The sequence below is a fragment of the Opisthocomus hoazin genome, chromosome 3 (assembly GCF_030867145.1).
Source record: "Opisthocomus hoazin isolate bOpiHoa1 chromosome 3, bOpiHoa1.hap1, whole genome shotgun sequence".
Taxonomy (NCBI): Eukaryota; Metazoa; Chordata; class Aves; order Opisthocomiformes; family Opisthocomidae; genus Opisthocomus; species Opisthocomus hoazin.
This window is the reverse complement of record NC_134416.1, coordinates 58024888-58049387: the sequence shown is the minus strand read 5'-3', so window position 1 is coordinate 58049387 and position 24500 is coordinate 58024888. Positions and strand designations below refer to the sequence as shown.

Genomic DNA, 24500 nt, shown 5'->3' with positions numbered 1-24500 from the left:
AGCTTCTGTAACAGGAGCATCTCTAGCAAAGTAAACTCTCTGCCTGGTTTTGGACTCTCTTCCTCTGCAGCTCCAGTTTTGTTTTTACTGAATCTGCGTGTGGACGTTGTCGTAGCATTTTCCCCCATCCTTTGTTGTTCTGAATCCCCTCACCCGGTAGCAGTTTGGTTATTGCACTTCATTGTGCTGTTTGCTTTTGTCCTGCATTCTCCACCATCTAAAGCACCACTTCCTAGCTCTTACCAGTGTTTCTTCTATCTAAAAGCAAGGTAGCTGGTATGAAAGAAGATGTCCTCTGTGACCTTCTGATCCTGTGACGTTGCTTTGAAGAATGCACTCGGTGTAGTTATGCTTCCTTCTTCTAACCAGTTTGTGGAAATCGATACAAGTGTCTAATATCTCCATAGAATTTGTAAGAAATCTTGCTGTGCCTATTTTTTTTTTAAGTCAAAAAATGCTGCTGGCATGCAGTAGGTGATGCAGCAATAAGCCATCGTGTTATAAAGATACAGATTGCACTAAGAAGGTACCTGTCATTCTTTAGTTTCCAAGCAGTTATAAAGGGATAAATAGATACATTTGCTACATGCTACATTACATAGTTTACTAAAAATGCCGTTCTACCTTCTTTTACGGCATGCCAGGGCTGTTGCTGTTCTAACCCACAGAACTGCGAGTCCCTTGCCTTGGTAGTGTCCTCTGCGCCTGGGATGTTACAAGAAGAAGAGTCGCTGCAGGACGGCGCTTGGCAAAACAAGTCAAGGTCTCAGCCAAGGAAATGCATTGTCTGCTCATTTTCTAAACAGGACTAGCTCAGCCGAAGGCGAGCGTTTTGTGTCTGGTTTCCCCTGGCTGTATTTTGATTTTGTAAAGTAGATGTGAAAAGCAATTATTTCTGCTTACATGCCATTGTTTAAAAAATACTGGTGGTTAAATATTTCTTCATTAAATGTTGGTTGCCGAATCTGAAAGAAACTGTCCAGAAATTTAGAAAGCATAACACAAACACTAACAAGAGTCTGAATAAGTGTTTACATGATGCACGGAATTATTTCTGACTTAAAAACATACTATTTGAGAAGTGGGCTGAGCAGAAGTCACACTTGGACTGTTGGCAAATTTAAGCCTAACATCTTGAGATTCTCAAGCAGAGAAGCCTGCTTTCTGGTGGCGTTTGGCCTTTGTTTCAAGACCTTGTATAACCTCCTCAAACTTAGTATTCTGAAAGTGGTGTATGGAAATCCCATTTTAAAGTTACTCTGCGGGAATTTTTTAGAACTTCATTTCTTTCTGAACTCTCGTTAGACGCATAAGAAGGAAGTTATATTAGAGAGAAGGAAGTAATATTAGAGAGATACAGAATTGGTACCTGAGAGTAGTATTTAACATCGCTGAAGATGGCAGCTCTGCAGAATGCACGGTATCGTGCAGAACTGCAGTGGCAAGGCATCAGCACAAGTGTGCTCTGTTAGAAAAAGGCAACTCCTTGAAAACTGAGCGGCAGCTTGGAGTATTTATTGCCTTCTGTAGGGAAATGAAGCAGTGGCTGGTAACAGGTAAGGCTTTCCTTCAGGCCTGAGTGAAAAGCTCCTCAAGCTCCTTGGTGGTGCCTGCCAGAGCTGCCGATCCGGAATGAACTGCTCCTCCCAGGTGCAAATAAAGCCCTCGGCTTCGTTTCTCTGTCGCCTTCCTTGCGAACCACAGCGTTTCTCGTCGGTGGGGCTGCCTGAGGTCCTCCCCCACTTTGGAAAACCGATGAAAGTAAAGCGGTGGGGTAAGGACCGAGGTCCCAGCCCCTCCGGGCTGTGAGGGGTGCGGGGAAAAGAGCTTCGTTTGCCCCGGGCTGCGGCGGGATGCCACGTCCCCGTCTCGGGGATGCTCTGCGCTTGCTCCCAGGGCTGGCAGCTGACTGACGGCTCTGCTTGAGCCTGCGTGGTGTGCGCCGCAGAGATTAATAATTCCCTTTGTCAGGTGAAAATTTAAATTGCATCAGTCACACCTCTTGCAGAGTTACCCTGTGATTAAAAATGACAAACAGTTTTCAATGAAACACTGCTTTCGCGTTCTCCTACCCTCTCACAGCATACCTATATGAAGCTTAAGAGTGTCACTTGCACTCTTCAAAACTCACCTTCAAAATGCTGTGTTTAACGTCAGGAGGGAAGAAAGTTTCACCTATAGAGAGGACTGAAAGCGTATTAATTTCCACTTAAAATGTTGACCTTTCTTGCCTTGCCCCTAGGAACAAGCTATGGCTGTCCAAGCTTTGAATTTTTGCACCTGTCTGGTGTGATCTCTTCGCTGAGCAGCGATGCTTCTAGACTTGACAAGACCCAAATCATTAATTTTCTGGTAGCCTATCAAAATAGCCTTACAGCAGCGGTTAAATCCCGTGCAGTGGTTGAAGCATTTTGCAACACCAAAACCGTAATGTTAAATTGTTCACCTCAGCCAGCAGGATAGAACTGAAAATGGATGCGTTCCTTTGGGATTGCAGAGCTCTGGGGTTGAGGATGCCGTGCGTGGCTGCCCAGCCTTCGGGTTTGGGATCTGGGGCGAGCTCTGTGGACTCGGAGGCTCAGCAGACGTCCCAGACGTTCGGGGCTCACAGAAAGTAACGCGAGTTTGTGGCTGTCTGGTGGGGTTTTCTTGTCCTGGATCCGCAGGGCTCGTGGATCGTCGTTCTGCTGGAGCCCGCGGTGTGTGCCCTGCCCCGAGCTGCTCGCTGCAGCTGTGCCCCCAGCTCGTGTTGTGGCGTGGTACCTGAAAACGCAGCGTTTGCTTCAGACATCTTCTCCCTTCCTGCTTCAACTCTGAAGCCAGTAGTTTTCTAATACCATGTCAAGTCCTGTTGAACACTGTAACAGCAGCAGCAGACAGAAATATTGCCAACCATCTCTACAATTCGTGCAATGATTTACATGCATGTGGAAAAGAGATTTTGAAGATTGAAGTGCTAACCCCAATTTACTGTTGCGATCTGAAGTAAGATGGTTGGTTTTTCATTACGTTTATTCAGAAGGTCTTTACAAATCCTAATTCTTTCATTGCAGAGCTGCTGTTTATAAACTTTGGGCTTGGATTGAACAGCTTTGTAAGCGATGGTGGACATACCGTTCTTTCTGGTGTATTTTCCGTGCAAAACGTGGAAGCATTTGCAGCTTCTACCCGTCAGTTTTCAAGCTCTTTGCGCTCCACCTGTTGGCACTACAAAAATGCATTAGTTTAATTATTAAGATAATACTACCTGGCCATTTAATTTCCCTAGTGAAAGATGGGGCAATTTGTAAGTGAATGGAAGGTTTTTAGCCTAAACCTGTAAGTGTAAGAGGCTTTGGTCCTAGCCCAGGGTCTTGGAAATTGGAAAAATTGGAAAAAGCTTTTTGAGGACTGCTGAGAGACAAATGATGGATATTGGTGCCATCTCCGAGTGCGGCAGCTGGAAAGTTTAATTATAGGCTGGAAAGTCAGTTAGGGATTAAGGAAAGTGTTAGCAGAGGGGGTGAATGTTAATGACAGCTGTTTGCTGTAGGCTTCAGGGAGGCAAAGTACATATAGAACATAAACAAATGTAGGGCCAAACGTACGCTGGCTTTGAACATTCAGAAACTCCAGGTTGCTTGTTCCTTGACACATGAACCTGATTTGTATGAAATCATTTTATCGGCTTGAATGCAGAGAGGTGTGTGCAGAGGGGAAAGAAAATTCCTGCCTTTGTTTCAGAGCCCTTGGCATGGGTGAACGTGTGTTCGCTGTTGGAACACGGCACCTGGGCCAGGGATAAATATAAACCCCGAGAGAAGCATGCGTCTGCGTTAGGCGAGGGGCATTGGCCTGGGAGAGGGAGGCCCAGACACTGAAACCTTCCAGGCTGAGGACCTGATGTCCACGTGCTCCTCTGGTCCCGGACAGCACGCTGCCTGTGCCTGCCGAGAGCTGCGAATTAAAGCGAGTTAGAAAGCCCGTGCCGCTGAGCGTGGGGTTTGTAAGCGCACTGGAGCTCGGGTTGCAGATGTGCACTCGTAGTTTTGGGTTGGGAAATTATTCTGCATCTGCTTAGGGTACCTGTAAATCCTGCTGTACTGATCAGGCACCGCTGCTGAGATCAGTGACGGTGCAGACTGCTAGGACAGTTACAGCCAATACTGTGGTACGGCTGAATCAGTCTTCCCTTGCTGCCATTTTTCTCAGGGCTGAGTTCAGGGTTTTTTTCATTCAAGTACATTCAGTCTGGTCTGAAAATAGTTGTTTTTTTTTTTTTTCCTCCTTCTTCTATGGCACAGATCTTTCACTATATAAATTTTGTTTGAATGAGGAGGAGTTGGAAGGGATGTGTGCCAGACTTAAGCTTGCTAGGTGCATACGTGACTTAACAAATCTGCTTGCTGACACAGTACGGTAACCAGAGGCCATCCTCTGAGAGGGCAAAGAGTGATGAAATGAACTATCTTCTGAAAAAAAACCAGCCAAACCAAAAAACACCAAACACCCAAAAACAATCAAAACAACAAAAAGCACCAACCTGCAAAAACCAAACCAAAAATCCAGCCTTTTTGTTTTGGAGAGTGTTTAAACCAGATGTGCAAGAGTGACTTGGTGCAGTTGCTGTTCTTATGTTGAAGGGTAGTAGCATATACGAAGAAGTTTGGATTTATCCCTTTTGGATGTGAGTTTTAAGATTGCCTTCTGTTTGGGTGCAGTAATAGATCATCTGTACTGTACAGACTGCTGTGGCCTGAGCATTAAAGGAGTAAACTAGGGGAATCGTCTTCCCCATGAAATCAAACTAATTTGGACACGTGGCATTATTTATAATAAATTTCATAGATTTATAGCTGTACATGATCTTCCTTGATAATTAAAAGCTTGTAGAGCACAAGAATGTGCCTACTTCAATGAGCTACAGAACTGTCCCGTATGAGACTTCTGGGTGTTACAACATGGAGGTCATTGCAAAAAGGTAGTAATTCAGCCTTTCCACACATATTTCAATGTAACTGGCCATAACGAGTGTGTAGCTGCAGTATATAGTGTAGTACAGCTGGCTGCTTGAAAAATAACTGTCTGATCCTAATACCAGTATTTTGTGGCTTTTTGGGTACTTGTGGGTTGCAGTTACAGCTGGAAGTGGCTGGCGGCGGAGGGGAGCGGCCGTTTATCCTCACAGTTGTCGTGTTTTCTGCCCTCCCAGTGAGCGTGGGGGCTTGGGGCAGCACCCGGTGCTGGGTGGGTGCCGTGGCTCCATCCCCAGCCCCGCAGCTTCCCGCTCGCTGGGCAGGGACCGAGGTGTTTGCACCTCTCTTTCTTGGAGGGCTGATGGTCCTTGGGAAAGCTCTCTGGCAGAGGAAAGAAAGCGCTTCATGTGGTATTTAAAATGCTGGACAAGGATTCACAGCAGGCATTTCCTCTCCTCTGAAGTGTGAGCGGAGGGAGGGAAAAAAGAAAAAACCCTTATAAAATACGGCTCGCTTTGGGGATGGTGAAGCTGCATACTTGAACCTGTTTTACTTACAGTTGTGTCAGCGTAGGTCAAGCAACACGCTGAACTGCAGATGAAATAATAAGGAAGAAAAGAACCCGCACCTTCCTGGAGGCAGCGCGCTTTTACGAGACCATAAAAGTTTACAAATGGGGTGAAACAGGGAAGAACCTCGAGTACGTGTATGTTGGGAGCTGTGCCCTTTATTGTGTGCTTGCGTGCGAGCGTGCTTGTGTGAGAAAGACGAGAAATCCTTAACTTGCTCAGTCTGCTGGGATTTTTTGGGGTTGTTTTGGTTTAGGTTTTTTTTTTCCCCAGTTGATTCTTTTTCCCCCCAGCTTGGAAAAGCCATTAATTGCAGCTGTAATTCTGAGGCTTAGATGCAGTTCTGGGCACGAATGACCCTGCCATGTTTCTGGTCTTGTTTAGTGCTAATGGATTAGACAAAAAAATAGCCTCAGAACCCCACCCCAAAATATTGCAAGCTGCTTTTCCTCTTAAGAACTCCGAAATATCCAAGTCCACGCTTGCATCTGCTTAAGCCAGCTTGAACTAGCTTCTCCGCAAGTTTTCGGTCGTCTGAGTGCCAGCCATTGTCTAGCAACTGGTTTGGATGGAGTGGTATCCTGCGTTGGCCTGTCAGTCCTGCCCTGGCATCGTGTCCCTATGGCACGTTTGCTGTTGCTCCCAGGGGTGAGAGAGTAGACGCTCTCCTCAGTGTTGTAACGTAAGTTGGGGTTTGGTTCCCCCTTAAGGAACCGATATCAAAGCCATGCTTGAAATACAGGTTAAAGGAATCACCCTCAGTGTTCCAATTTTTCATTTTTCGTTGGTGAGGCATAGTGTGTATTCATGAGTGTATTGAGATGCCCAGATTAACCTGAAATTTCAGTCTTTCCGCACCATTTAACTTTTACTTCGGTAAGGGTTGAGGCAAACGTTTGCCAGCATGCCAAGAGGGACCTGGCACTGCTGTTGCAAATAACTTTTCCCTCAAATCGCTGCTTGTGTTGAAGCAGTTTGGGTTCTGGCTTGCAGCCATGGGTTCACCTAAGCATGTTATCAGAAGTGACAGGTAGATAGAAGTAATACATATTTCAATGTGTTTTTCTAGCAGATATGAGCTTGCTCCCAATTTATTAATAAGTTACGACACGGCCAGCCCTGCTCTCGGGTCACCTTAATGGCCCTGAGGCTCTTGAAAGCGGATGAGAACGTTGAGTTCCTGCGTTTTTTGGAAGATGTTCTTGGCTCCTGTGAAACCGCTACAGAAAACGTGCTGAGGGGTCAGCCCAGCCAAACTGCTGATGCCAAGGACTGAGGTGACTGCTGCTGGAGTGGGTCTTTCAGCAGTGGATGGAAGCTGTAAATGAAACTGGAAATGTTTCCGATTGGTGCTCCCAAATATTTTAATAAATTAGGAGTATCACGGCTTGAATGTTCTTCGGATATAGGGAGCCACAGTTGTTCTGATATAAATCATGTGCACTCTGTCACTGAAACTAGATCTCGTACATTAATAAATACTTTACTTGTTTGAATGATACTCAGCACAATAGAAGGAATTTTTAAACTGTAAAAAGAAAAAAAAATCAAATAATATCTACCTAGTAGATGGGATTTTTTGCCCTTGCTTTTTGTTGAATGTAGTTAAGATAGTTTTCTTCCACTTGGGAGATCTCTAGGCGGGAGTTTGGAGAATACAGTGTGGGATTGTGAACAGCTCAAAGGTTAAAGCTAAGTCAGTAGGTGTCATGGTGAAAATACTGAACTGTTTACTACCAGGAGGTATGAAGAGGAGTATTGTTTTCAGACATAAAGCCATCCTTGCAATCTGTTCCGTGCCAGTAAGCACTGTTGATCTTCGGCTGAAAGTAGGGTTTGGATGCTATTGCTTGGGAAAGAGGTGGACCAATGGGAAAGAGAAGAGAGGAGAGAGAAAAGAGCCTGAGAGAGGACTGAAAATAGGACTTGGCAGAAGAGGCAGAGGAGAGAGTGGTCTGAGGGGCGAACGGCAGCCATCTGCGAGCTACAGAGCCATGTTACACACCGGGTGCCGTCCGGGCGAGGAGGAGCATGCCTACATTTCAAGTAGGAAGAATTAGGTCAGACATTTGGGAAAATTTTCCTAAACGATAAGGCTATGGAGTCAATGGAATGAATGGCCTGTGTGGAACACAGCAACTTCATCATTGCGGCAGTTTAGTAACAGGAGACATAAATATTTACCGGGTAGAGTGTAGACAAGGAGGGGGTTGCTGGTGAGGGGACCATGAAGCACTGATGTCAGTATGCAAGACACTCTGAAACGATGAACCCTCTAATTAAGATCCGGCACGTATCCAACGTGCTTGTTCTGTTGGTGGTGCTTTTGGCATACTTGCATGGCTGTATCTCTCCAAAGAAGTTTAGTGGCTGCTGCTGTAGGGGTAATTAAAGCTGTTCTGGAGCTGGAGGAAGCATTAGTTGGTTTCTTGCTGCTTTGCAAACCTTTAAAAAACCCAGTTTCTTAAGGGTAAGGTTTCTGTGGCCCCAGCTGTGGTGAAACACATGGCTGTAGCGAAGGCGACGGAGAGCAGAGCAACTTGGACCCCAGCTGCAGGGTACCGCTTCCCCGGGGCATTCGTGACAGCCAGGGAGTGGGTGGATTACTTCATTCATTTTTTAGTTCGGATGTAATGGCCATATGAATACTGGCATGGAGATTTGTGTCCCCACGGAAAACAGACTGCAGAGTGAACAGAAGAGGGAACGTAGAGGTGAAATGCATCTCTGTCATTTATCTAGCATCAACCATAGCATAGAAAAAATTTGTGGTTATTGAGCCACAGTTTATGATCAAGTAGGGAGTGATTCTCTGTATTTTTTGCATATTTATTAGCTCCTGAGAAGGTTGAATTGTACACTAAGATACTGAAATTGTTTGATAAGTTAAACTTTGAAATTATAAATGTCTTCTTAGGTGGATCTTTCCAGTAAGGAGCGGGACAGTGACCTTTTTTTTCCCCCCACACTACCACGCAATGTAGAATATAAATAAGTTGAATTTTACACGCTGTGATCTGAAGGGTACTGAAAGAAATGGATTGGCATAAAATAATCAGTAGATACAACGCACAGCGGTCCTTTGTCACATGCCCAGAGAGTCTTGCGTTGGATCCTGCACAACGTCAGGAGGAAGGATAGAAAAAGCTACTGTTCATGGATTATGGATTCACAGATTTGGGCACTTTCCCGGTTAGAACAGAAGTTTGAAACTCAGCATGCCGAGCAAGGTCAGGTATCAAAAGTCTTTCACTTTATTTCGGAATTGTATGATTCTCTCTTAAACTAAGGTAGATCATTTGGATTATTTAGTGGCTACCAAGTTAGTGGTTTGTAAACACTGTCAAACGTTTAACAGAGCTATGTATAAGGAAAACTACATGGGGAAGGAAATAATTCAGGTTGTAAAGTCATTCATTTCTGAGTTAGGAAATAGCAGCATCTAGCTTAATTACCTTTACTACTTCTTTCAAATTATCAGCTTGGTACAGAATAGATTTTTTTGTTTTGTTTTGTTTTTAAATGCTCAATTCCTGTTGAGTAACCTGGAATGATTTAAATGACTTTCTTTTTTGAATCCCCTGTGATTTAAAAGCTGTAAAGAGCTTTTCTTCCTCTTTCTGCTGCAAGGGTTTGTCCATTCCCTCTTACTCAAATTTTTTTTGTGATTAAGCTGCATCACTGCCAGTTTCTACTTTTCTTACTCTTCCCCTCTCCCTTCCTCACCCATTTTCTTCTGACTGCTGTCCCCGTTGCCTCAGCCCCTTCTGTCCCCTCTGAGCTGCTGTCACTTCTGTGTGTCTTACGTCCAAGATAGTCATAGACGTCAAGGAGGAGTTGCCAGATCCAGTGGCATCCATCTTCAGAGATAGCATAATCCAGTATAATACTGGGTCAGGGATATATAATGTAATTGCTATATAGCTGTATGCATAGCATTTCAGGGTTTAGTAGTTAAAAAGGGTTAGACCCTCGTTAAAGATAGCTGGGTTTTTTTTGTCAGACTGTATTGGATGCTAGTCTTCAGATCTTCATAGTTTAGTGTAGCTGCACAGATGGCTGAAGGTTTTGGCTTTCTTGGGATGTTACGTGAAGATACAGAAAGCTTGCTCTTAGTTCCTTGTAGAGCTCATCACACAAAGGACCCTCAGGACTTAACTAGTATGCCTTGGGACAACATGTGCATGAGCTCGCCATGCTTTGGAAACACATAGCTAAAGTGGTCCTAAAACATGTAGCCAAAGCGTAACTGAAGCTGGGAGAAAATCCTGCTTACTCAGTAATTTTCAGCGAGATCGCTCTGCTCTGCAGGTGCCTGGATCTGCTGTAAATATTCTTGCCTTCCGTGCGTTTCCACCCTGACCGATCCGTTCCTGGAAGTCCCTGCTCCCACCCCATCTGCGGGGCTTGGTTTGCATCCAGCGCGTGATTTAGCAGCTGGCAGCTTCGAAGCGTCAGGGCCCACTGCTAGGATGTGCACCTGGGTTAGGGGGGGGACACGTGCTGGGCTGTGTTTTTGGAGCTGGTGGTTCCTCCCGGTTGATGGTCCGGCGTGCCGTCGCCTGCACGGGGCTGGGAGGATGCTTCTGGAGCGGCAGCATAACCTGGAGCACCGGTGTCGCGGGCTGGCTGCTGGTGCCAGGTGAACGGTATTTTTGTCACCCGTAGCAGGTAATTACAGCGCTGGGGAGTGTGGAGGTCCCAGAAGAGTTGAAGTATAAAAAGCTGGCTGTCTCATGCCAAGGTTTGGTTGTTTAGACTTGCAGGATTTTAATTTGTTTGGGGTGGTTTCCTGATGCGGTGCTCCAAACTGGAAAGTCGATTAGTTGATATTGCAGGGATTGTTTTAAGTTCAAAACTGACATGAATGCCCAAGAGATCAAATTCTAAATACGAAGGGAATAATGCATTCCCGAAAAACAAAAGCTATTATTACTAAACATGCCTTGATGCCTTGTCGTGTAGCCTTACTGCATCAGACCCATTTAACGCCTTTAAAAGTTGTAAAACAGGATGTAAAATTAGTATGATGTTTGGGGGGAGGAAGAGAAAGATGAAATAGGAGTGCTTTCAGCTCCGGGCCTCAGTACGATTGCTCTCCTCGCACAGAGCCGTCTTTATTTAACTGGGACCCAGTATGGATTCAGGGGTGGTTCCTCTGTCTTTTTCACTGCCTGTGACTTCTTCCTTCCTTTCGTGTCTGCCCGATTTGGAAGTTTTCCCAATTATTTTCATCTAGTGTTCAAGAAAACCTGGAGCTCCCCAGTGATGGAGAGCGGGCACTGGTATGGGGTGCCATGGGGGGAAGCCATTGCGCAAGCGCCCTGTCTGGCGTCACCTGTGTCAGTTGGCTGCTGCCAAGAAGAAACGATTGATGATCCCCTTAAAAAAAAAAAATTAAAAGGCTCGGTTCTGAGCAGGTTTATGGAAAACACCATGGCTGAGTGTGCTTCAGGGCAGCAGTATGTGTGGGCCTGTGCCGGAGCTGGGAGCAGAGCTCTTGGCTACAGTGCAAACCTGTGTCTTGCTGGGACGAAGCGGTGGCGGTGGATGGAAATGGTGGTGGCTGGCTGGAGGAGGCATTAGCCAGCTGCCTGCAAAACGTCCGTCTTCTCTGCCCCAAATGCTTCCTTCTTTCCATCTGAACCATGCTGCATTGGAAAAAAGGCTGCAAAAATGTAAAAAAGAATCCCCCCTCAAAACCATAAAAATGGGGGAAAAGTATCCATTCTCTGCAAAGGAAAAAAAAAAAAAAGAAAGGTTCTTTGTGGAATTCGAGTTAGTAAGATGTCCAGGAAATCAGAAAAGCCATGTTGATATTTTAAATTATACTGGAAGGATAAATGTCTGGCGGGAGGGAGCAGGAGGTCCTTGGAGGAGATGGGCTTGGTGCTCTGATCTATAGCTTGCCTATCTGATTCCCTTGTTTCTGTGAGGGTAGGCAGGTCACTGGCTTGGGAGCACTGGAGCGCAGTCTGTTTACATAGTGTATGAAAAAGACAATATTGTTCACAGGTGTTACAGGATTTTGGCCTGAGGGTAGTGTGATGATATAGCACACCTGCCACGTGTCAGCAACTCGTGCAGCTCTTTTTTTTTAAAAAAAAAAAAATTGATTCTATTTTCTGCTCAGAAGACAATATGAACTTTAACGATCCGATGCCTGAAGCGCACTCAGTCTCTGTAGCGTTAAATACAACTTTCCGACTTAAATAGTGAGTGATGCACAGGGCGCCCCGTGTGAACGTTTGGCTCCGAAGCGATTCAGAAAGGTCAAAACCTCACATAAATGTCACCCAGGTAATCAAAGTCACTTGTCTGCAGAAAATCAGGGGGTGCCATTGACGGCTCTTTCTTGCCTTTAGTTGCTGAATGAAATATTTATCAATCAGTTGTAATCGCAGCACTACAAGCAGTTTTGCTGTGTTTTCTTTCCCCTTTTAACCGAAATGAGGAATGGGTGAGATTGGGGGTGTTTCTGTGCAATTCACTCATGACCAGCATCTGTGAGATGCTGCTGTAGCCTCCATTACTCATTCCTTCATTTCCTTCTCCTCCTCCTCATGTCTGCTTGCCTCCTGTAATTCCCTGTTGTTTCTCAGCAGACTTATTGAGTTATTTGTGTATTTCTGCTCCCCCTTACCTTCCCGCAGTTGCAGCATTGGTGCGATTTAAAGCTTTTCAGTGAGCGATTGCTTTGCTGAAGTCTGTTATAAGCAGCAGTTTCTTGTGTTTCTCAGGAGTCCCATCCTCTTGCCTTTTTGTTTTTTTGGTGGTTTTTTTTTTTCGTTTTGTGATGTTGTTGCTGGTTTTTAGTGTTGGGGTTTTTTTAGTGAATGAAATAGCTGTCAGCCTTGGGTTTAATTGCTGTGCATTTCTGTAGTTACAGCCAGCACTCCCAGGCGTGTGCGCGATTGCCAGCTTGCGTGTGCCGTTTCTCCTAGCTGGGAGCCATCTGCGGGACCCCTGGCATCAGCAGTGGACACGACCCTGTTTTCACAGAATCACAGGACGATCGGGGTTGGAAGGGACCTCTGTGGGTCATCTAGTCCAACCCCCCTGCCGAAGCAGGGTCGCCTACAGCAGGCTGCACAGGACCTTGTCCAGGTGGGTCTTGAATATCTCCAGAGGAGACTCCACAACCTCCCTGGGCAGCCTGTTCCAGTGCTTCGTCACCCTCAAAGTGAAGAAGTTCTTCGTCATGTTCAGACGGAACTTCCTGTGTTCCAGTTTGTGCCCATTGCCCCTTGTCCTGTCGCTGGACACCACTGAAAAGAGTTTGGCCCCATCCTCCTGACACCCACTCTGGGGAGCAGAGCCAGCCAGCCCTCCGTGCCTGGAGACCTGTACGGAGAGTTTGGTGGGAGAATGTAGTTCCCTTCTTCCTCCAATAAATCTGTGTCTGCCCGTGGGGAAAACTGCTTGGATCAGCAGGGCGGGAAAAAAACAGCCAAGACGGGTTATGGTGGCCTGATTTTCTTGTCCTGTTCAGAAATTAGGGTAGCCTTGGGGTGCTGTAGGTGATACGACCCCCAAAAGGTGATCTGGTGTCTTCAGGGAACCTGGTCAGTCGTACTCATCATAAACCTGGCGTGCGGGTGGGGCAGCAGAAATTGCAGCGATTCTGGGTTTTATTGATGTGGGAAGCCACCCATCAGGAGAGCAAAACAGACCCAGGTAATTTCACTGAGTTGTAGAAATGAAAGGTAAAGAGGAGATAAAAAAATTGTCCTGTGCATCCAGATGCTCTGAAGGAGAAGCAGATGCATGCATTTTGTGCTTATGCTTTATAAAGTTGCAAACAGAGAATTTTGCTGCTGCTGTTTATCTGTACATGTCTCCAGTGATGACTCCACACAGCTATAGGTAGCCTGTTCTTGACTGTCATTATAGCTGATACACCGTCTACTCTAAATCCCTCTTGATGGCCATCAAGTTCTTGCTCCACTGTTAGCAAATGCTTGATTACTTGCTATCTGCAAGAGGCTTGTATGTACTGCAAGGCTCTTATCAGCTCCTCTCTATTCCTCTTCCCAGGGTAAACAAATTCAGCTCCTTAAACCTCTTTCCACTGGTCACATTTTCTGAGCCTATTATCGTTCTTCCTACTCTCTTCTTGACAAGTTATTGGGTATTTTTTAAAAAACGTGAATCCCAGAATGAAATACAATATGCTGTATACTTCTCCCTGGTGCTGCAGAAGACAGAAGAGCTCCAGCATCATGTCCCAGATTGAAATTCAGCTTGCATAACAGGTGCCTTCAGACCCTCACGCCCTGCGTTCCTGCTGCCTAGCCCATAGCTTCCCCATCACTTTTCACTTCTGAGGTCCCCACTTCTGTTGCCGTCACCCTGATGAGAATGTAGTCAGATTCAGCGTATGTATGGCTTTCTCTCAGACTGCTTTTCTCTCCTTGAAGTCCAGTGAGGATGCCAGGAGGGTGCCCCAGCCTCCCTGGTGTGATGCTGAGCACGGGCCGGGCACTCTCCCTTCCTTCACTGATGCTCGAAGGGCTGCGATTCCTCAAATCGAGACGTTTTCACAGGTTGCCCTCGAGCTGCTGCTAACTGTTCGTAGGCTAGGGTTTGGGTTTTTTTAATCACTTGTACACCTTTTTTTTTTTTTTCCTTTTAATCATTTAAACTATTTCTGTGGTTCACTCATGAAAAAGTCATGTGGGGCTGTTCTAAAAGCCTTTCTAAAGATAGGCCCTGTCATCTGTACCGCTTTCTTTTTATCAGCTGGGATAGATGCCCTGTCAGAGAGGGCAGGAGAGACATTGCACTAGTCTGACATGACTTTTTGGTACATTTGTGTTGACCATTTGGTTGGGGTTTTTTTCCTAATCTCGTTATTTTTACAGGATTAGAAATCCTTTAGCAGTGTGCTCCAGTAACTTCTTTGGTTTTAAAAGTATGTTGTTATTTCTGGCTTTTCCGTCCCACTTTCCTTTGTAAGACTGGGTGCTCTTGTGGGTCTTTTCATTTCACTATAACCCCTGTTTAGTCTAGAAAGAGGAGGCTGAGAGGGAACGTTATTGCTCTCTACAGCTGCCTGAAAGGAGGCTGTAGTCAGGCAGGTGTTGGTCTCTTCTCCCAAGTAACTAGCAATGGGACGAGAGGCAATGACCTCAAGTTGCACCAGGGGAAGTTTAGATTGGATATTAGGAAAAATTTCTTTACTGAAAGAGTGGTCAGGCACTGGAACAGGCTGCGCAGGGAGGTGGTGGAGTCCCCATCCCTGGAGGTGTTCGAAAAACGTGTAGATGTGGCACTTCGGGATATGGTTTAGCAGGCATGGTGGTGTTGGGTTGATGGTTGGACTTGATGATCTTAGAGGTCTTTTCCAACCTGTGATTCTATGATTTCTTTTACCTGACCTCTCCGGCATCTGCAAGGCGGTGGTTAATTGTTTAGAGATGATTGCTGATGGTTCCCCAGGTGCTGCAGGGACATTCCCAGTGGTTGCTGTGGAGCTGAGACTGCCTGGCTCACTGACGTGCTTGCTCTGTTCTTCCCTTACTCTGTGCAGCCTGCGCTTGCACTTCCCGCACGCCGGGTGAAAGCTGCCCCGAGTATCTGGTCCCAGCTACCTGCTCTGAAATGAGGCCTTCCCTGTGTTCGGTAACAGCCCTGGTTTCCTTCTGGTGTATTTATAGACTCTCTTCTTACTGTTTGCCGCGTCCCTTTGCTGATTGCCAGTCACTTTGCATCTTAGTCTTCACTTCTCCTTTTATGTTGATGATGGTCTTTTATGTTCATCCCCGAGTCATGTGTCTTTGGTGCTGCTGTGGTGTACAATCCCTTGTTGATACCTTTTTTTTTGTTTTTCCTCCCTCCATCATTTAAAAGCCCCTGATGTGTCCCATCCCCACCCTTGCTAGGTGGAGGACAATCTCTCCAGAAGCACCCGGCTGCGTTTTCTTGTGGTGGTGGTGCTGGTGGAGAGGTGCATGCGTGCTTGGGGCAGGGGAGGTTTGGGTCCGTGGGGGTAGTTCAAGTCTGCCATCGCTTTTCTGTCCCCTCTGAAGGGTGTATCTGTTGGGTTTAAGGTGTCTCCTCCATCCCCTCTGGATTGCATGACTGCTTCCTCAGATGTTGCCTCCGTTTTTCCTTCTTTCATCTTCGTCAAGAAACTTCAAAGAAATCTGTATCATGCACCTTCCTAGCTGAGACTTCAAGCAGTTTGATGAAAGCCGTTTATATTTCAAGCTTAGGAGTCGGCGTTCTGTCGTGTATTCTTGTCTTGAAACATTTATTGACATTTCTGTTGCAGCTCATAGTGGCAGTATTGCTCTCCATATGCTCTTCTCATCAGCATCTCTTCGCTATTCGATGAATATATCTCTTGTTATGCAAAACATTATTTTTACAGTATGGAATCATTATTTTGTTATGTAACTTCCAAATTTGGACCTTTGCAGTCATTTATAACAATCTTCATAAATTATTGTAATTAAAGGAGAACTTTCCACAAAGAGAATTAATTAGATCAAAGAAGCATTTAAATGTAAATGATTAATCTGTGCATTACAGGAAATAGTGGCTATGTATAGTTCATTTAATTATACTTGGTTCAATTTTGGTTTGCCATCACATTACAATTTATTCGGAATTAATTTGCAATTTCTTCTGTAATGTGATTTCTGTTTGCTTAAGGTAGCAGACATTTTCACTAGCGTGTGTTTATATATAAATAAATGTTTATTAATGACTGCTGGGTTAATTAAACTGCAGACTCTGCTGTCAATTAGCTGTCAGCTGTGTTTCTCAGTAGGTGCAACCCAGAAGGTCTGGATTGAATAGGAGGCAAGGAGTCAAATAACTTGTTGAATGTATGAATACATACAGTAGATTGAGACTGTCGCTTGCTGGAGGGAACCGGGTGATGTAGCCTGAGGTTTGCCTCCTCAGACAATTATTAATAGAGGACAAAATGATTTTGGTTCCCATCTGGAGGAAAGGAAATTATGTGCTTTAAGTCCATAGCAGGTAATTGGCAATGAAAATGGTAATCTCCCAAGCTGCAGTATGCTGGTGGCTGTAGGCAGCAAGGCCGAGGTGTGCTGGAGGGTCTTAGGACGTAGGCTTTGCACAAGTGGTTTGCGGGTTTGGCAATCCGTGTGTAGTGTCTTTACTTTGTGTAGTGTAAGGGTATGAAAAGATTTATTTTCTGTAATTTGATCGAAGAAGAATCATTTGAAAATATGCCATGTAGTTTTTTGAAGACGTGTTTTAATTCCTTGATAGTCTATTAATGTTTATCTTAATTAAGCTTTTGCAGTACTCTCAAACACTTACATGTTAAAACTTCACACTGCTGAAAGTATATACGTTTTTAACTTAATTTTTAAATAGTCAACACAGATTAAAATAAGGTAGTTCCTGGCGGGTTTTTTTCCCCTTTAATCAAAAGACTGGATTTTCATTCTGATTGAATTCTGTAGTTAAATTGACGTTAGCCTTGGACTATCCAGTATGAGCAGCATCTGTGTTAAGTTTGGACTCAGCTAATCTTTTGGAGCCTTGGGTTGTAAGCCAAAGCTGAGGTATCCCAGAGCACATCTGGCTTGCATAGATAGCATTACCTCATTTGTATAAGGTAGCGCTCTTAGTTTCTTTTCATTGGTGTGTTTTCTGTTTGCTGGAAAGGGGAATTTGATACGTTGTGTTGGCCACAGAAAAAGTTTAAGGAACTTCAGTGATTTCTTTCTTCCTGTGCTGAGATTTGCATTAGAAGTCATGATTTTGGTACATAGCCAGGTGTAGTAAATAGACTAATAAAATAAGAGAAATAAATTCTGAGCCAATTATGTGTGTTTGACAAATGTGTAGATGCTGCTGCCTATTCTGTCAGGTTTGCTGCATACAAACAAAAGTAGAGCAATATTTATGTGATGAAATTTATTAAGATTGCTGTTATTTCTTTCAATAAGTGAAATTACCTCATCCTAGGAGAATTGCTGTGCCATTTATAAAAAATGAAATGCTTTCAAAGTTCTTTTGGATAAGCAGCTGTTTGCTTAGGAAGGCAAAACAGCCTGTTGGTTTGCACGGAGAGAGGAACATTGTTTTCTGTCTGGTAATTTAGGTATTTTCTACCGGCACTAGATGGAGTGAGATAAATCTTAACAATACAGTCATCGGAGGAGTTTGTAAGAAATTGGATTCAAAAGATGTTTGCTTTGCTTCTGTTTATGTCTGTAAGATAACAGCGTGAAATCAATGGTAATTTGTTCTCAGTATTTGTTGTTAAACATACGAGTATGCGTAGGGAAATACAGAAGACATTTGGAAATGGGTAACCTCGGGTTAATTAAATCCATCTGCTGTCTGACTAATGACAGGAATGTTCTATCCAGGGAATCGCTTATGCTAAAAGAATTGATAACGCACAAAAAGTTTTCTAACAAAGCACTCTTGGAGCAAGCGAGGACTCATGTGTAACTGGAGAGAAAACCAGTCCCAGAGAGTAACTCACAGTGTTGTAAGGCTCTACTTGACGCAGGAATGTCCCAGAAGAAGTGAAGAACCACATTTGTTGTTCCTTCAGAGGCAAAATTATAACTGGCAAGAAAAGTAAAACTCGTTTTCAGTTCATGCTACGTGGAGTTTTATGGGACTTACTTAATGGCTATGTTCCCATGCTCACGAAAAGACAAGAGTACAAATGTTCATTAGGAAAGAAGCTGTATAGGGTGCGGAAAGGAGCTTCCAGAGATGCAGTGATGGCAGCTGGAGGCAGACAGACTTTTAATTCATACTGACAGGCAATATTTATTATTTAGTATTTATTTAGTATTAGTACTAATTATTATTAGTATTTAGGGCTACAAGGATGGTGAGGGGACTGGAACATCTCTCCTACGAGGAGAGGCTGAGGGAGCTGGGCTTGTTCAGCCTGAAGAAGAGAAGGCTGCGAGGGGACCTAATATATGCTTACAAATATCTGAAGGGTGGGTGTCAGGAGGATGGGGCCAAGCTCTTTTCAGTGGTGCCCAGCGACAGGACAAGGGGCAACGGGCACAAACTGAAGCAGAGGAAGTTCTATCTGAACATGAGGAAGAACTTCTTCACTCTGAGGGTGACGGAGCACTGGAACAGGCTGCCCAGAGGGGCTGTGGAGTCTCCCTCTCTGGAGATATTCAAGACCCGCCTGGACAAGGTCCTCTACAGCCTGCTGTAGGTGACCCTGCTTCGGCAGGGGGGTTGGGCTAGATGACCCACAGAGATCCCTTCCAACCCCGAACATTCTGTGATTCTGTGATTCTGCAATCTCGTGCTATATAGATAAATACTTCAGGATACCTGTGTTGATTGTGTTTCGAGACAGCAAGTATGATAGCTGCTTCCAATTTACGCTGCTCTAACTCAAATCATTAGAAAAAAAAAAAGGCTTTGTACAACTTCCATGCGTAACATTTGTATTGATCATCTCTGCTCTTTAAAGTTGTTTTATTAAGAATTTTGTATCTGTAAGTTTGGTTTTTGTTACTTTGTAGTTTCTGGAGAAGAAAAACAAATGCATAGTTTGTTTTTGTTGAATTAATTACTTGATTAATTTGCATTTAATATCTTCATGCACTTGTACAAAACGGGGGGGGGTGGGGGGGTGGAACATGTGAAATTTGTGGAGTCTTAGATGCTTTTAAAGCAAAGCAACCGTCACAGCATCAGATGAAGAATAGTTCATTCCATGTTGATCTGACAGATGGGCAAAATGAAACTCTGAGAGATTAACATTGTTCTGCAATTTTAATTTTTAAAGCATACACAAAAGAGTGGCTTAACAGAATTGAAAATGGTGGGTGAGTTGGTTTGATCTACCTCGGACAAAATTGTTTAGGCTTCTTTTGTAGCAAGTCAGACCAAGTCGTGTTAGTATGTGATTTATCTCAGCTTAAAGCGGGCATCTAAAATAGGTCAGATGAATCGCGCTCTGAAACGTCTGATTTTCTCCTCCATGTTTCAAGTGACTGTCTCAAATGTGGAGATCTGAAGTTTGATTAGAAGGATGCCTTCCTGACTGTCACATTTTAAAAGACATGAGTTAATTATTGCTTTTTGTAGATGCTGGAGACAGTCGTTTAAACAATACGTTTTGAAGGGTATATTTGATATAACTGTGACAGTTTGAGTGTAGAAATTTATGATGTATTCCTAAACAAGAGTGTCACACATTAGTACTTTGAAAATGTGGCCTGAAGCGGAAATCTGCCATATATGCTTCCTCAATCTGCTTCTCTGTCCTGCCACTGTGGCGTGCAGGAGGTGGGAACGTGCACCCCTGTCCTCAGACGCGGTGCAGAAATGGAGCACAGGCTGAGTGCTGGGCACTGGCTTGCTGTACAGAGACCTATATTCACTGGAGAACTTAGCCTTGAGAGTGCAGAATGCATAAAGGAGTTTGAAAATAGTAGTTGGCCGCTATTACAGCGTTTTCTGTCAAGCAATGTAGCTTGCTTTGTGATCATTACTAAACCTGTTCCTGCTAGTAAACATTGTAGTGTATGTGAAGAGCTGATGGAGACTTCCTAGCAGATGAATTAGCAGATGTATATTCTGTGGAACTGCTTGTAATTACGTGGTAGCTATGGTTACCAGGTTAAAGAAATCATGGCCTGATGATGAACGGAAATAGATTGCAGCAGACTGGTTTGTTTTTGAGTTGCTTACAAGCAAAATGCTTGAGGAATAAGATCACGAGGACTAAGAGCATACGAGTAACAAATGTAAGAGCAGACTCTGTTTGCTCAACTGGCACAGAATCTGCTTTTTCAAATCCTTGTTTTGATACAAAAGCATAGTGTTTTTTAAAGTTGAGTTTTGCATCTATATAGTTTGAGAGTTGGGTGCCAACCACATATTTGTAATGAAACTATTTAATTGAAATAGTTAAGATTTTAAATGCATGTTGCTAATATTTTCATTTTGTTTTAGTGCTTGACAAAGTTAAGTTCAAATAGACTTTTCACATTCAAGGCAAGCCATACTCACTTTACATCCAACACTTAGAATGACTCAATGGAAGTATTTATCTTCTCTTTTGGATGCTCCAGCACTTAGAAAGAAATGATGGAAGTGTGGGTGAATTGAGGCGGGAAGGACAGAACTGTGCTTAAGGACAGTTGTACCTTTGCACTGATGGCGGTTTTGGCCCCACTTCAGGTGTTGCTAGCGTGTGTGTTGCCTGGAAGCATCAGAAGTACTTGAGTCCTTTCCAAAAGGGAGTGCGCATGTTCAGGATTTCAAGCACTGTTGACTTCAGTGTAAGGAACAAAAGATTGAATGTTTTCAGAAATTTCTACGTGGCTTAGAAATCCAGACAGCAGTGAATTGTGTTGGATATAGGGCTGTCGATAACATGAGCTTTTCTCAACGTGTTACTCTCCTCGTGTGAGTTACAAACTATGTAGAACTGTATGTAACTTGAGCATAAGTCCTATAATGTCTGTATATTATAAAGTTGAGTAATTTTTTATGGCAACGTGCTCTTCCTTAGAGTACGGATGCGTTTGATGTGGTCTTTAGCACCAGGGAAGCTTTCCCAGGCATCCCTCTTGGGCCAGAAACAGCCACTTTAGTTCTAAAGGCCGGTCATATTAAGGCTAAAACTTTGCGTCTGATGTTTCTCCATTCTGTAAGCCTAGCTTAAAAATTCATGGCTACAAGATCGTACTCAGTAGTTCTGCTCACCTTGTTTTACAGAATAACCAACCATGACTACAGAATCAGGATCGGACTCCGAGTCCAAGGATAAAGAGCAGGATCAGCAGGAGAGCCCAGAACAGCAAGGGGCGGCGGAGACCCAGCCGCAGGACCAGCCGCAGCAGCTGAGCGAGGAGCATCAAAACGCGCTCGAGCAGTTCTCGGCTGTGGCAGCCCACAGCACGCCGGTGAAGAAGGAGCAGGTAAGGGAGCCCGTGCTCGTGTCCTCACTGCCCAATGCCGGCTGCGTGCCCACTTATTGCTCCTAGGAAATGATGAGCCTGGTGTGTTAGGAGCGGAAACGTATATTCGGATACGCATGAAAGGCTGTTGGGTGTGATGCTGTAGATCTTGACTGGTTGGTCTTTTGAGTTTAAAAAATAATAGTTCTCATGCAGAATGTTTTGAAATTCATGTCAGGTCTTTCTGCCTCCGGTGCTTAAATGTAAGGGCAGTCTTATTAGCTAAGCAGGAGGCAGCTTTGGTCTTGCATTTACATTAGGTAAGAATCCAAAAATGTTTTCAGAGTTCGTTTCTGTTTTGACACCTGCTGAAAACTGATTTCATGCTTGCTTGTCTGATGTGTGACCCATGAAGAATCTGTGGTCCCTTAAGCTTCTCGTAGTTCTGAAATGACTGCATTATAATTACTTTAACTTTTCATGTAATAGGTTTCAGAAGAGCTATCGCATGCTTTTTCATTTGATTCATTGTTGCACTTATTAAATTTGCGGAAGCAAAATTCTTTTTCCCATTAATAATTTCCAGTCAGTAGGATTAACAGGCATTGTTCCTTATGGGTAAGGAACACACAATTAATGAGGTACCTGCAAATTGCATCCCTTAGCTCCGTAAGTTTATGACCCCCATCTGATGGCATTCACCTTTGAAGAGTGGAAGAAGTTGGTCTAACTCCTCCTCTTGTCCACTCTTTAAAAAAATCGGATTGTTTGAAGTGAAGTCCTGTTACTTTACCTAGTTGGGAGACAGTGCTGGTGAAGCAAGCAGGTGTAAGGCATTACTTAAAATCAGCATGAGTGCTCCCATAGAAGCTGTTTGGAACTGGCTGTGTTCTTGGGTTTTAAGCTTTTGTCCACAGAGCTACAGCCCAAACTTGCTGTTGGTGGGGGGAAAATGGGGACGTGAGCAGTTTTAGTTACAAACGAAGTATTTTTGTGTCTTCCTGGTTTATGGGTGCATTACCTAAATGCTTGGGACAGCACATGTTTCTTAGACCAAATTAAAAGAGGTGGCTTATGTCTGACTTACAGTCTCTCAAGTGGTAGACATGGCAGGGCAGATTTCTGATTTTTATTGCTGCTGAAGATCAGCCACTGGAAGAACTGCTTATTTTTTTGGTTGCTTACCATTTTTACCGTTGATGAACCCTGATCAGCCTCGCTCCATGCTCACCAAAGACCTCTCTGCTCTTGCTCCCGCATTCAGCAATTATGTGTTAGTATAATTTTGGTCTCTGAAATAGATCAGAAATTGCATGTAGTTACTTTGGGGAAAAGAGGCAGGGCTGCTCCTCCAAAAGAGCAAGGTGCTGCACGAACTAGTCATTAATTTAAAATGTAATTCTATCAGACCTAGGCATAAGTATTATTAATGTTATTCTTCCAGACATCTTCAGTGATCTTTCCGCCCCAAGTTTCTTTTCATCTTAAACAAAACAAAACACGTCCAAAAAATAACCACACACACACACACAAAAAAAAAAACCCTTAGGCACCAAACCTGTCTATCTGTGTTTACAGAGGTGTGAGTCTGGAGACCTGAGATGCGCTCATGTGCTGCATGGTCCCTTCATAGAATGATTTGGGTTAGAATGGACCTTAAAGACCATCTCGTTCCAACTCCCCTGCCACGGGCAGGGACACCTTCCACTAGACCAGGTTGCGCAAAGCCCCATCCAACCTGGCCTTGAACACTGCCAGTGCTGGGACAGCCACAGCTTCTCTGGGCAACCTGTCCCAGTGCCTCACAAGCCTCATAGTAAAGAATTTCTTCCTTATATGTAGTGTAAATCTACCCTCTTTCAGCTTGAAGCCATTACCCTGTGTCTTATCATTCCATGCCCTTGTAAAAAGTCCCTCTCCAGCTTTCTTGCAGGCCCGCATCAGGTACTGAAAGGCTACTATAAGGTCTCCCCGCAGCCTGCTCTTCTCCAGACTGAACAACCCCAACTGTCTCAGCCTTTCCTCACAGGAGATGTGCTCCAGCCCTATGATTGTTTTTGTGACCCTCCGCTTGACCCACTCCAACATGTCCGTGTCTTTTCTGTGCTGAGGGCTCCAGAGCTGGACGCAGGACTCCAGATGGGGTCTCACCAGAGCAGAGAGGCAGAATCAGCTCCCTCGACCTGCTGGCCATGCTGCTTTTGATGCAACCCAGCATATGGTTGGCCTTCTGGGCTGTGAGCAAACACTGCTGGGTCGTGTTGATGTTCTCGTCAGCCAACACTCCCAAGTCCTTCTCCTCAGGGCTGCTCTCAATCCGTTCTCCGCCCAGCCTGTATTTGTGCTTGGGAGTGCCCTGACCTGTGTGCGGGACCTTTCATTTGGCCTTGTTGAACTTCATGAGGTTCACACAGGCCCAACTCTCAAGCCTGTCCAGGTCCCTCTGGATGGCATCCGTTCCCTCCAGCATGTTGACTGCACCATACAGCTTGGTGTCATCAGCAAACCTGCTCAGAGTGCACTCTGTCCCACTGACCGTGTCACCAACAAAGATGTTAAACAGTGCCAGTCCCATACTGGCCCCTGAGGAACACCACTTGTCAGTGGTCTCGATTTGGACATCGAGGCATTGACTGCAACTCTTTGAGTGCGACCATCCAGCCAATTCCTTATCCACTGAGTGGTCCATCCATCAAATCCATGTCTCTCCATGTTAGAGACAAGGATGTTGTATGGGACAGTGTCAGATGCTTCCTTTCCGAAAGATCGCCTGTAGGCAAGTGTCTGCAGCAGTCTTGATAGAAGAACTGGATTAGTGAAAGGGTATGGAAGACCTTCCCATTGAGATTACCAGTTTGAATCCGAAAGTCCCTGTCCTAAGATGACTGCCAAATCCAGCTGCAGTGATCTGCCCAGTGTATTTCGTAGTGGCTTAAGTGACTGTATTGCAGGAAAGAACCACTTAAATGCAGTACTGAGAGACAGAGCTATTAGCAATGGTGTCATTAAAAAAACCAAAACCTGAAGGAGTAATGGTTATCATTCTCACCCTTGCTGTCTGTCATTGCAGTGAGGAAGTTGATGGT

At 44.6% G+C, this 24500-nt stretch overlaps 1 protein-coding gene across 21 annotated transcripts in view; it reads left to right on the top strand.

Annotated features, from left to right (window-relative positions):
- EPB41L3 (erythrocyte membrane protein band 4.1 like 3) overlaps window positions 1–24500 on the top strand; it is a 150953-nt gene that overhangs the window by 60495 nt on the left and 65958 nt on the right. For 20 of the 21 annotated variants that reach the window (XM_075416424.1, XM_075416419.1, XM_075416423.1 and 17 more), the window contains exon 2: window positions 21233–21435. In XM_075416424.1, coding sequence (XP_075272539.1) covers window positions 21244–21435 — 192 coding nt within the window. In that variant the 5' untranslated portion in view covers window positions 21233–21243. The remainder of the gene's footprint in view (window positions 1–21232; window positions 21436–24500) is intronic. The other variant, XM_075416431.1, reaches the window with a different exon arrangement.